Raw genomic sequence first — 12,491 nt, forward strand, 5'->3', positions numbered from 1 at the left:
GCTCGGTCCCCCAAGCTGCAGCATCCCCTGGCAGCGGTAAGGCGAGAGACGCCAGCAGACCGCGTGCGGTGGAAGGATCTTCCGGATTCGCCAGCGGGAGGCGGGGCTCCTGCGTTCCAAAGAGGGGAAGTGTCGTATTCCCCGGCGGAAGCGCGTCATCAGGGGGCGCCCGGAAACGTCGTTCCGGTTTCAAAAAAGGGCGCGGAGGTGCGGTGAGGGAACCCGGCGCTGGTGTGTGTGTTCGGAGCGCTGAACGAGGACACCAAGAACCATGGAGGCAGCAGTGGCTCATTTGGATCCAGGTTCAACAGGCTCCGGTGCCTCTCAGGTAAGCTTGGTGACAGCACATGGCTTACGCTGGGGGGCGGGGGTCTTACTAGACCCAAATACCCCCCCTTGGTGGTGAACCTAATGGTGGAGGGTTGGCACTTTTCTAGGAACCTTCACAGTGGTGAATAGGGTTTTGGCCAGGTTATAATGAGGTCTATTTTTGTCTGCTTTCTTTAAACAGGTTAAGGTCCATGACAAATCTCAGAACCAGCCTCCTAGAAAGAAATGTGCCGTGTGTGGGACTAAGCTAAGTTCTAATTGGGAAAAGCCGTTATGTCCCGAGTGTGTCAATAGTTTGGTTAAAGATAATGCAGTAACCACTTGTCACCAGATTTTGTCATCTGTGAAGGATGAGATTTCATCTACCTTTCAGTCCTTTAAAGGTCTGATTGACAAGATGCAGGGTCCTCCCTCGTCCCTACCTAGAACCTCTAGTGCTTCTTCTGTTCCTCAGGTTCAGGAGGAAGAAGAATGTAGGGAGAGGACTCCTAGATCAGTTGCTTCCTCCCAGGCAGGTTCAGCATCTGATTCAGAAGGGGAAGAGGATTCCTCCAGGGTGTCTAGATACAAGTTATCATTGGACGATGTTGGGGATCTTCTAAATGCTATTTATGAGACGTTAGAGATCCCAGAAGAACAGGTTCAGCTCTCAAAGCATGACCTTATGTATCAAGGAAATGCTAATAGAACCAGGGTTTTTCCGGTTCATAAATCTTTAATTGATACGATTCTGCGTGAATGGGAACAACCTGAGAAAAGACCTTTCTTTTCTGGTAGCCTTAAAAGGAGATTCCCGTTTGAAGCGGATGTATCACATCCCTGGAACAAAGTTCCTAAGCTGGATGCCCCTTTAGCCAAAGTATCAAGAAAGACTGATCTGGCCTTTGACGATCTGGGTTCCCTTAGGGATCCAATGGACAAGAGGGGAGATTTGTTGTTAAAGAGAGCGTGGGATGCCTCCTCTATAGGTTTAAAGCCAGCCCTCGCAGCTACTTGTGTAGCTAGAAATTTGGAGTGTTGGCTCGCTCAGCTACAAGCACACATTTTAGCTGGTACCTCCAGACAGGAGCTTCTAAAATCCTTTCCGCTCTTAATTAAAGCAGTAGGATTCCTAGCAGATGCCTCAGAGGAATCAGTGAGGTTAGCGGCCAGGTCAGCAGCTCTGGTTAATGCAGCCAGAAGATCTGTATGGCTAAAGACTTGGGCTGGCGATGCCGCCTCAAAATTAAAATTATGCGGATTACCGTTTTCAGGAGACCACTTGTTCGGGGCCGGCCTCCAGGAGGCATTGGAGCGAACTCAAGACAGAAAAAAGGCCTTTCCTGAAAAGAAGAAGAAGACAGAAGGAAAGGGTTTTTTTCGAGGCTTCAAGGGATCAGGCTTTTGGCAGAACCAAAAGAAAGAGGGTCAGCCCAAAAAGCATTGGACAGGTCAGAAGGGTCGTGGAAGAGGAGGAATCTTGTTCAATCCTCCTCAATCCACCCCAAAGGCCCAGTGACGCCTGGGTCCCGGTGGGGGGAAGGTTGGGGCAGTTCCTCCCACAATGGACCAAGGCAACCTCAAGCCCGTTCATATTAGATCTGATAAAGTTCGGGTACAAACTGGAGTTAACGTCACTGCCTCACCTAAACTTTATGGTTACTCAGCCGCCCAGGGACAGGGCAAAGGCAGAAGCCTTGTTCCTGTCTCTGGGAGAGTTAGTGGATCAAAGAGTCCTAATTCAGGTCCCCCAGGAGGAGCAGGGACAAGGGGTATACTCCCATGTCTTTATAGTAAAAAAACCATCGGGAAAATTCAGGATGATCCTGAACCTCCGACCTCTGAACAAATTTGTGAAGTACAAAAGGTTCAGGATGGAGTCGATCTTTACGGTAACAAGATGTCTGTTCCCAGGGTGTTACATGGCAACCCTGGATCTCAGGGACGCTTACCTGCATATTCCCATACACCCAGATTACCAAAGATTTCTCAGGGTGGCTGTAAGGGTGGATGCAAGGATTCAACATTTCCAGTTCCAAGCTCTCCCCTTTGGGCTATCCTCATCTCCGAGAATCTTTACGAAGGTTCTAGCAGAGGCCCTTGCCCCTCTAAGAGACAAAGCGATCACTGTGATCCCATATCTGGACGATCTGCTGTTCGTTGCAGGATCAGTTCAACAGCTAGAGAAAGATCTGCAGATAGCACAGGATTTTCTCTCCTCACTCGGATGGATTATCAACCGAGACAAATCACAGTTGATCCCATCCCAGGAGGTCGTGTACCTAGGGTACAGGATCTCTTCGGTAGAGAAAAAGATTTATCTCCCCGAAGAGAAGATTGCCAAAGTGAATCAAGCAGTAGCCCTGTTACAGTCCAATCAGCCGACTTCGGTCAGGGAAGTGATGAGGGTGCTGGGATTCATGACATCATGTTTTCCAGCAGTTCCTTGGGCAAGGTTTCACCAACGTCCTTTACAGGAACTTATGCTTCGTCTCTGGAGTGGTCAAAGCCAGGACTTAGAAGTACCGATCCTAATCTCAGACAGAGTAAAAAAGACACTGTGGTGGTGGCGAACACACCACAATCTGAGCAAAGGTCTAGATTGGACCTTCCCTGTGGAAAGAATAGTAACTACAGACGCCAGTGCCTGGGGGTGGGGAGCCCACTTGGAAGAGGAAGTAGCTCAGGGAGCTTGGTCTCCCTCAGAAGCAGGCCGCTCTTCAAACCAAAGGGAGCTCTTGGCGATCCTAAGGACGATCGAGTCATTTCAGAGAAGCATAGTAGGAAGGCACCTGCAAGTTCGCACAGACAACGCAGCGGCTGTCGCGTACTTGAACAAGCAGGGAGGGACAAGAAGTCCTGCTCTTCAGGAGATATCCAGCAGGATCCTCTCCTGGGCAGAAGCCAACTTGTCTTCGCTAACAGCTGTCCACCTAAAGGGCACTCAGAATTTTCTGGCAGATTACTTAAGTCGCCAGCCATTAAGGCAGGACGAGTGGTCCCTGAACGAGGAGGTGTTCTCTCAGATAATACAGAGATGGGGTCTTCCAGAGGTAGATCTGTTTGCTTCCGAACAGAACAGGAAAGTAACACAGTTCTTTTCAATTCACCCAAGAGACCAGGCCTTAAGGATAGATGCCTTTTCCGGTCCTTGGAGGTTCAACATCTGCTACGCTTTCCCTCCAGTGAGGATGATTGCAGCAGTACTTCAAAAATTCCGGACGGAAGAAACAGATCTAATTTTAATCACGCCTTTTTGGCCAAAGAGACCCTGGTTTGCAATTTTGAAGAAACTGAGTGTTCTCCCCCCATTTCACCTTCCAGTCCGGAAGGATTTGATTTCACAGGGTCCAATTCTGCACCCACAGGTAGACAGACTAAACCTAACTGCGTGGTTTCTGAGGAACAGTTATTAAGAGCGCAGGGTTTCTCTGAAAGGGTCATAAAGACCTTGTTGCAGTGCAGGAAACCAGTAACAAGGGCAATTTATGCAAAATACTGGAAGAGATTTTGCTCATGGTTAAAAGAACAGGGTTTGGACCAACCTGGGATTCCAGCTATCTTAGACTTCTTGCAAGCTGGCGTGGAATTAGGGCTCTCCCCTAGCACCTTAAAAGTACAGGTGGCAGCTCTTAGTATCTTTCTACAGGATTCCCTACAGCAGAACCCATTTGTTAAAAGTTTTTTCAAAGCATTGTCAAGATCAAAGCCAGCAAGAGTAACAGCCTGTCCTTCTTGGGATCTTTCTTTGGTGCTTAAGGCACTGTCAGAGAGTCCATTCGAACCTCTGGAGGAATCCGTCCTTAAATGGGTTACACTTAAGACAGTACTTTTGGTAGCAGTCACTTCAGCCAGACGGGTGAGTGAGCTTCAGGCTCTTTCCATTAAGGAACCATTTTTGTTGATTTTTGAGGATAGAATTATTTTGAAAACAGATCCCAGTTTTCTCCCAAAGGTAGTATCCAAATTTCACAGGACACAGGACATTGTCCTACCTTCTTTTTGTTCCACCTCAAGCTCTGAGGTAGCATCCCCAAATTCACTAGATGTCAGGAGATGCCTCTTAATTTATTTAGAAGCTTCCAAGATTTTTAGGAAGTCTGATTCTCTTTTTGTGAATTTTTCGGGAAGTAAAAAAGGACAAAAAGCGTCTAAATCTTCCATTGCTAGATGGATCAGGATGGCAATAGGAAAGGCTTATGAGTTACAGGGCAAACAGGCCCCGTTTGTTAAGGCACACTCAACTAGAGCTGTTTCGAGTTCATGGGCAGAGAGGGCCGGAGCTTCTCCAGAAGAGATTTGCAAGGCGGCAACGTGGTCAAGTTATACTACTTTCGCCAAGCACTATCGCCTGGATTTGATGTCTGAGAAGGATCAGGCATTTGGCAGAAGGGTCCTCCAAGCAGTAGCCCCACCCTGATAAGTAAGTTTCTTGCCAATCATCTCATGGCTGTCCTGGAAGACGAAAGGGTAAAACCGGAGTTAGGCTTACCGGTAACTCTTTTTCCAGGAGTCTTCCAGGACAGCCTGGCTTCCCACCCGGTGTTTATATTATTAACTGGAAGTGGATGTATGTACTGACGGTGTGTTAGTAATTTTATGTCTTTCAGAGCCTTCAGGAATTCTTGGTAATACTGAGGAAGAGGCCTGGAGGACCGCCTTTTATAATTGGGGTTAATGTGTTTCCTGTCCCGGAGGGAGGAGCTATATCTCATGGCTGTCCTGGAAGACTCCTGGAAAAAGTTACCGGTAAGCCTAACTCCGGTTTTTTTATTTATTTTTTCTAGGAATGATGAGACTGCCAAGTTGGGATTGCTTACAGTAATTTTGAGCCTTATTTTCATGAAAGGGAACACCGTTAAAGAATGTAAGTAATTGCTTATTTTTTTTTATTGTGAGTAATTTTTGTATTTTTAAAGGCTTCCAGTATTTTCATGGTCCTGAGCCAAAGCCCTTTCCCAGCCCTCGGGCTGTTTCTGTTATGCTTTTTGAATAATTTGAGCGTTCTCCAGTACATATCTCTTTGCTATTGTGATCATGGGAATGTACAGTATGTGGCATGTTGGGCTAGTATGCACTGCATATTGGCACGTTTTGACACTCGCAAAAGGTATCCCTCCAATGGTGTGCTGTCACCCCTGACAGGGCTTCTATCTTCACCCGGTTTTTATTACAGGTTCACAGGCTACGGCTGATTAAATGGCCAAAGATTCTATGTCGTCATGATCGCCTCACTGTGCTCCTCATTTAGTGTGCCGTCGCCAGCTGAAGAAATTGTGATTCTGTCCTAAAAGGGTGCACATTTTTTAGGAGATATTTCATTGTACCTGCAGGTAAGCTTTATTCTATGCTTGCCTGTAGGTACAAGTTACCAAGCGGTGTTTACTACCTTTTTATAACTTGGCAAGATTCCATAAGTAGTGTATTGTACATTAAAAAAAAAGGTAGATTAGTTTAATATCCATGCGAACAATCCCCATATTTACTAGCTGTTGCTTACATTGGGTCAACTGTCTGTTTTGCTTCTCTATATAGAGATAATAAATGCAGTAGACAGATCTGATGTCAGTAATATCATTTTTATTTTTTTCCCTTTCCTTTTGGCAGCGGCTGTATGGGAGATGTTGAGGCACCTGCGCATTATTCCAGGGTATGTTACCAGTGTTTCCAACCTACCAGATTGAAATTTACTGACACAACACCCAAAATAAGAATGGGTGGCACACACACATAAATTGACTCTCACAGTGAAACTGACAGCAGTGTGCAGATGAGACCACACTGATGCAACATGCCCCCTCCTGACTCAGTGACCGTCTCTCTCCAAGCCTAATGGTCCCTCCAGTCTAAACAGCACTGACGGTCCCGGGTCCCAGCCTGCCTTGCTCCCATACACCAGGCTCTGGCTGCTCTGCCTGGCTCCATTGCACCATGACATCACACGACATGCTCAGGCACCGCCTCCTCCAGAGCCGCCCGATTACACTGTAGCAGGCACTCTGATGGTCTCAGCTTGCTCTGGACCAAGCCGTGTCAAAGCGCGCTCTTCTTCTTTTTTTTTTTTTTTTTTTTTTATTTACTGACTGCCAGTAAAAATAATGACGGTTGGCAACACTGTATGTTACAAAGCTCCTAGTGGACATATTGTTAAGGGGCTTTTACACATAAATGGGAAACTGACTCTTTATTCAAATGGACAGTTTTATTCTCCTAGAATATAACTAAAGATTTGGCTTGGCCAGTTACTCCTCTTACATGTAAACAAACAAGTAATTTTTATCCTCCCTACTGAGGCCTGCTAAATACATTTTTAAACTGGTAAAAATGTAGAATTTCAGGGGCTTCAGGATTGGGACAGAGGCATGAGATGAGGATAGTGGGGATCTGTTTTACACCCAGAGCCAGGAATTGGCTGTTCAACAGTATCCCGAGAACTTCCTGATGTTTGTCTCAGTGCCCATATTGCAAGGAAAGTGTTAAAGGGGTTGTAAAGTTCGCGTTTTATTTATTTTTTTTCCCTAAATGGGCTCCTTTTTAAGCTAGTGCATTGTTGGTTCACTTACCCTTTTTCCTTTGAAAATGTTTTCTTTTGTCTGAATTTCTCACTTCCTGTTTCTCCTTGGTAAGCTTGCCCCCATCATCCATGGGGGTTAGTCAGCCAGAACGGCTTGCTAAGGAGGAACAGGAAGTGAGAAATTCAGACAAAGGAAAAATACATTTAGAAGGGAAAGGAAAAGGTAAGTGAACCAACAATGCACTAGCTTAAAGGAACCTATTTAGAAAATAAAAAAAACAAACCTTTGCAACCCCTTTTAAGCCTAGTACACACTATGAGAAAATCAGATGACCTTATTATTCAATTTTCCACGACTGTGCATATCATGATGTAGTTGGCATGGTACTGGCTTGTGCAAAAATTATCGGCCGCCAAAAGCAAATGTAGCTATGTACTAACCTAGTAGAATAGGAAGTGTGCAGTTGTGTTCTGAGAATGCGCATTTATTTTTTTCTATTTGATTTACATACGAGTACTGTACACATTACCACTTTAAGACCAGTCTTTTTCTGTCACTTTTTGTAAACCTCCCTTGTAATAGAAAAAAGGATGACAGGTCCTCTTTATAGAGAGAGAGATGGGTTTAAAAAGATCCCCAAAATCTTCACCTTTTTTAAAAGCAAGAGAGAGAGTGTGTGTGTGTATATATATATGTGTGTGTATATGTGTGTATATATATATATATATATATATATATATATATATATATATATATATATATATATATATATATATATATATATATATATATATATATATATATATATATATATATATATATATACACACATATATACATACACTCTTTGATCCCCTATGGGAGCAGCCGGCTGACCGCCGGATAGTTTCTCAGGTAAAACTGTAAGCCTGAGAAACTCCAGCGAGCGGCTGGAGAGGGGACATCACGTCGTCAATCTCCGTCCGTCCGTCCGTCCCCCCCATCAATCTTATGGTGTGTAATGAGCCTTTTAGAATTGTTTTGTTTTTAACTTGACCAACTATATAACCTGTTTAATTCATATTGTATCTGTTTGTTGCTTATACAAAAGAACATCTTGTTTTCTTCTAATTTTACAACCAGGGAGAAGCATGAGCAATTTGGGGATGTGAAAAGACTTGTGACGGATGAATTTGTCAAGCAAAAGTAAGTGGTATGCATTGTTGGGTCTACTAGGTGAATAAGTGGTGTGATCAGAGCAGCTTATGTATAGTAACTCTGCTGTTTACAGCACACCACAGAGCAACGTGCAGTTCTTCTGGCAGGGTTCAGGAGCGAATTCTGCAATGATTAACTGCATACACAATTTCCTATTTTTGTAATATGTCATTTGTTCTATTAAAGGTGTGTTTTTTTTTTGTGTGGGGGGGGGGGGGGGGGGGGGGAGAATGCATATCTGCCTAAACTGTGGAAACTTGGGGGGGAACGCAGAGGTGATCAAATATACCACCAAAAGAAAGCTCTATTTGGGGGGAGGAAGGATGTCAATTTTGTTTGGGAGCCATATTGTACTACCGCAATCGGTTAAAGCGACGCAGTGCCAAATCGCAAAAAGTGCTCTGGTCAGCCAAATGGTCAGGGGCTTAAGTGATTAAAGACTTGACTTTTGAGGAAAAAACATTCCCCTCTGGGTGATCTCTGTACATTGCAGGAATTTAAAAAACTTTTTGTAGATTCCCACCTTTTTTGTTCTGAAGGAATACATGTGTGTTTGTGTGTCCATGTGGGGAAGTGAATCTAATGGGCTTGGGATGGGAGTGGTTTCATAATTCTCAATGAGCTCTGAGAAAAGCTGCTGGGCCTGCATCCTGTGTTTTTCATTTTTGGTAAGATACTCCAAATAGGAACAAACATTTTTGTTGCAGGAGATGTCTGTAACCTGACTCATATCTTGGGGCAGACTTCCGGGAAAATCTATTTTCATTCCCCCCCCCCCCCCCCCCCCCCCGACCCCATTCAAAGCCTCAGGTAGTGCATGGTTTTAGCTTGTTATAACCAATACTGGTTCTTTCTTACAATTCTTTATCTGCACTTTAGATATCTGGAGTATAATAAGGTCCCCCATACAGATCCCACAGAGTATGAATTTCAGTGGGGAGCAAGAGCCTTTAAAGAAACTTCTAAGACGAGAATCCTGGATTTTGTCTCCAAGGTAAAAAAAAACCTGGCTTGGTTTTTTCGTTTTTCTTTCAGGTTCCAGAAGTAAGTTGTTTTTTTTTTTTTTTATTCCTCTATTCCTCCCACTATCGCACATCTGTAGGCTTCCTAAAGTTCCATTCACGCAACCCCTTAGGTTCCTGAGCACTAAAATGGAAAAGTAGTAATAAGACACAGGAGGTCTCATGTGTGACTGAGAAACATTTGTGTTGCTACAGCAAATTACAAAGACAGATTGTTTGCTAGGAGAGACAGGGGCCTCTTAATTTTTTGAAAGACAGGAGTGAGGTTCTTGTCACATTGGCAACCTTGTCACTGTTAGCAACTTGCCACCAATCGGATCACTTAGGCCAAGTTCACACTATTGCAAATTGGATGCGGAAATATCTGCGTCCAATTTTCAATTGCAGGAGACTGTGACCGGTTCTCTATGGAGCCGGTTCACATATCTCTGATGCGGCTCCGGTACGAATTCGGACTGAAATTGGACCCCTGCTGTGAGCCGCATCGAAATTGGGTGTAAACGGAGCCTTTGGCTCCATCCACACTTGTGTGACTCCAAAGTTGTGCTGACTTTGGAGTAAAACTGTGGATGGGTGCAACTTCAATAGGCCTTTGACCAGTCATAATGGATAACTGTTGCACTGTATTCATTCAGGTACATGAATGCACCTTTTAGGGTCAACATTGAAGAGGTTACTGAGTGTCGCCAGCACTCTCCTCACGGAGCTCTGAGCAATCGGTGGTGTTAGATCGCTCGGTTGTCAGTGTTGACGCTGGCAGGGGGATGCAGATGCAGCATCCACCTAGGCTAGTATGAATCTGAAAGTGTTTAAAAAAAAAAAAAACACACTTTTAAAGTGTGTGTGTGTCTCTCTCTAAATATAATTGCCATGCCCCTTGCTGTCCTAGTTTATCAGTACCTGTACATAAAGGTTTTGTAGGTACTTAATTGCTCCTTTTTTTTTCAGGTCATGGCTCTTCTGCAATCCTTGGATAGCAACTGTATTTTTTATTAACTAGCCAATAGAAAACAAAAATGGCTCCAACCTATCATGAATGTAGGCCAACACTGACATGGGTTATATCTCTCCCTTATGCTCCGTACACACGATCAGAAATTCCGACAGCAAAAGTGTGATGTGAGCTTTTGAACGGAAATTCCGACTGTTTGTATGCTCCATCAGACTTTTGCTGTCGGAATTTCTGCCAACAAAAGATTGAGAGCTGGTTGTCAAATTTTCAGATGGAAAAAATTCCTACTAATCCGATTGTCTGTAGAAATTCCGACGCATGCTCAAGCATTGAACTTCATTTTCTCGCCTCGTCGTAGTATTGTAAGTCACCGCGTTCGACAGTTCAGAGAACTTGTGTGTGTGTGTATGCAAGCTTGAGTGGAATTCCGTCTGAAAAAACATTCAAGGTTTTTCCCAACGGAAAATCTGATCGTGTACACGCCATTACTCTATCCAAGATGGCGGAAGCATGCCTATAGTTCTACTTTTAATGTGTAAAAAAACTACTCCAGTTTTGGGGAAATTTAACCCCCCTGCCAGTGTTTTCTTTCCTTCTGCGCCTCCCTTACCATTTTGGGGGGGGGGGGGGGGGAGAGATTCACTTTTTTTTTTTTTTACCCTGACATAATACCAAGTTGTAGTTTCATTGTGAACATATTCCTATTTATTTTTTTAAGACTTTCTGTTTTAAATGGCCATTTTTTTTTTTTTTTTTCAGATTCAACAGAAGGAACCCAAATCCTGGGAGTCGCAGTACAAAGATGCACAGGACCCAGCACCGTCTACATCACAAGGATCTTCTTCCTCACAGTCCACCAGGCAAAGTGTAGGTTCCTCTCAAGCTGCCGCCAAGCAAAGTATAACTTCCTCACAGTCTGCCAGGCAAAGGTTGGCTTCCTCCCAACCCACCAGGAAAGCTATCACTTCCTCGCAGTCTGCCAGGAAATCTAAATAAACCGGATGAAGTTTTGTAAGCTTTATTTACACACAGACCAAAAGACTTTAAGAGTTTATTTAAAAACAAGGTTGCATCCAAAAGTTCAGGCTTTACCATCTCAATTTTGCCCACCAGGGGGCATTATAATACCAGCAATTTCAATGTTCTTGATCAACAAGTTGCACAAGTCTCATTCATAGTTCCCGGAGGTAGTTTCCTCCAAGTCTTGTTATGGATGAAGTTCTGTGCCAAGTATTCCAGTGTGCCTTTTTGTTGATGCTCATCAGTTCCTGGTGAACTTTGTAGATGGCTGAATAAAAAAGTTACCGTTGGAAATATTTTCTTTCTTTTTATATTTAACAGTACTTGCAACCAAACATGCATGATTTATCTATAAAGTCATATTACATTAGTTATTTGTAATTATGGCTGCTTTATACTATAGCCTCCACAAAAGGTGACCAAATGTCAAAAGGACACAACAAAGTGATTAAACTCCAGAGCCTTAAAATAACTAAAGGCTTGCTATACTTCAGTGTTTCTCAAGGCGCCCCAACAGGTCATGTTTTCAGGATTTCCCTCAGATGAAACGGCTGTGGTAGAAAGCCTGAAAACATGACCTTTTGGGGTGCCTTGAGGACTGGAATTGAGAAACACTGCCCTACTTAAAAAGGAAAAACAGGCACATTACATGTCTTATTTTTAAAGCCTCTTGCACACAGGGGCATCCATCTGCTGTGCATTCCATCCTGGCATGTTTAGAAATGACGGGTGCAGTGTCCAGCCCATCGGTCTGCAGCAAGCTGTGAATGAATGGGGGGGAGGCGCTTATTAAAATTGCTACAGATATGCATCGTAACCAACCGGCTTCTAACTTCAGCTAAGTTTTGAGAGCCTGGAAGCAGATTGGTTATGATGCGCAGCTGCACCAGTTTTAGTAACGTTTACTGAGGCAAAACAGGAAGTGAGAAATTCAAACAAAGAAAAAAAACATTTAGAAGGGAAATAGAAGGAAAAGGTAAGTGAACCAACAATGCACTAGCTTAAATGAACCAATTTAGAAAATAAAAGATAAACCTTTACAACCCCTTTAAGGTATAAACATGCACTACAGACTGTTTTTTTTTTTTTTAAGTAAAATTTCCATTCTATTTTATTTAGTCTTGACAAATGCCATTTGCGGCTGGGCTCACACTGGTACGACACGACAGTCATACAACTTTCATCCTACTTTGCTGTGCGATATCGGTCCTACATTCATCCGACTTTCATGAATAGGATACTACTTTGACCCGACTTTGGTCAAACAAGTCCGAATATCAATCAAGACAATCCCAGCGCGAGAATTTTTTATTTTGCTGCTGCTGTAGTAATCACAATGTTGGATGGTTAGGACAAGGATCCGACTTCAATGGGCTAAAGTAGGATCAAAGTCGGACAGGAACTTTTTTCAAAGTTGGACTAACTTGTGTCGGACCAGTAAAGGCCCCTTTCACACTTGTACGACTTCAAAGTCGT

General features: G+C 43.8%; 2 protein-coding genes and 1 non-coding gene across 4 annotated transcripts in view; all 3 read left to right on the top strand.

Moving 5' to 3' along the window:
* The window catches only part of LOC120913130 (non-structural maintenance of chromosomes element 3 homolog), a 28,319-nt gene extending 17,008 nt beyond the window's left edge, over window positions 1-11,311 (top strand). For both annotated transcript variants that reach the window (XM_040322850.1, XM_040322851.1), the window contains exons 7-11: window positions 5,097-5,176; window positions 5,917-5,959; window positions 7,947-8,009; window positions 8,901-9,015; window positions 10,755-11,311. In XM_040322850.1, coding sequence (XP_040178784.1) covers window positions 5,097-5,176; window positions 5,917-5,959; window positions 7,947-8,009; window positions 8,901-9,015; window positions 10,755-10,991 — 538 coding nt within the window. In that variant the 3' untranslated portion in view covers window positions 10,992-11,311. The remainder of the gene's footprint in view (window positions 1-5,096; window positions 5,177-5,916; window positions 5,960-7,946; window positions 8,010-8,900; window positions 9,016-10,754) is intronic.
* LOC120913129 lies at window positions 1,848-5,006 on the top strand. The gene is made up of 2 exons (XM_040322848.1): window positions 1,848-4,732; window positions 4,902-5,006. The coding sequence occupies exon 1, from the start codon at window positions 1,874-1,876 to the stop codon at window positions 4,727-4,729; it is 2,856 nt and encodes a 951-aa protein (XP_040178782.1). The 5' UTR covers window positions 1,848-1,873; the 3' UTR covers window positions 4,730-4,732; window positions 4,902-5,006.
* LOC120914830 lies at window positions 8,048-8,167 on the top strand. Its single transcript, XR_005743835.1, has one exon. It is a non-coding gene; the product is annotated as a small nucleolar RNA SNORA11 (small nucleolar RNA).
* Window positions 11,312-12,491: the final 1,180 nt, after the last annotated feature.

This window comes from Rana temporaria, chromosome 9 (genome assembly GCF_905171775.1).
Source record: "Rana temporaria chromosome 9, aRanTem1.1, whole genome shotgun sequence".
NCBI classification, from domain to species: domain Eukaryota; kingdom Metazoa; phylum Chordata; class Amphibia; order Anura; family Ranidae; genus Rana; species Rana temporaria.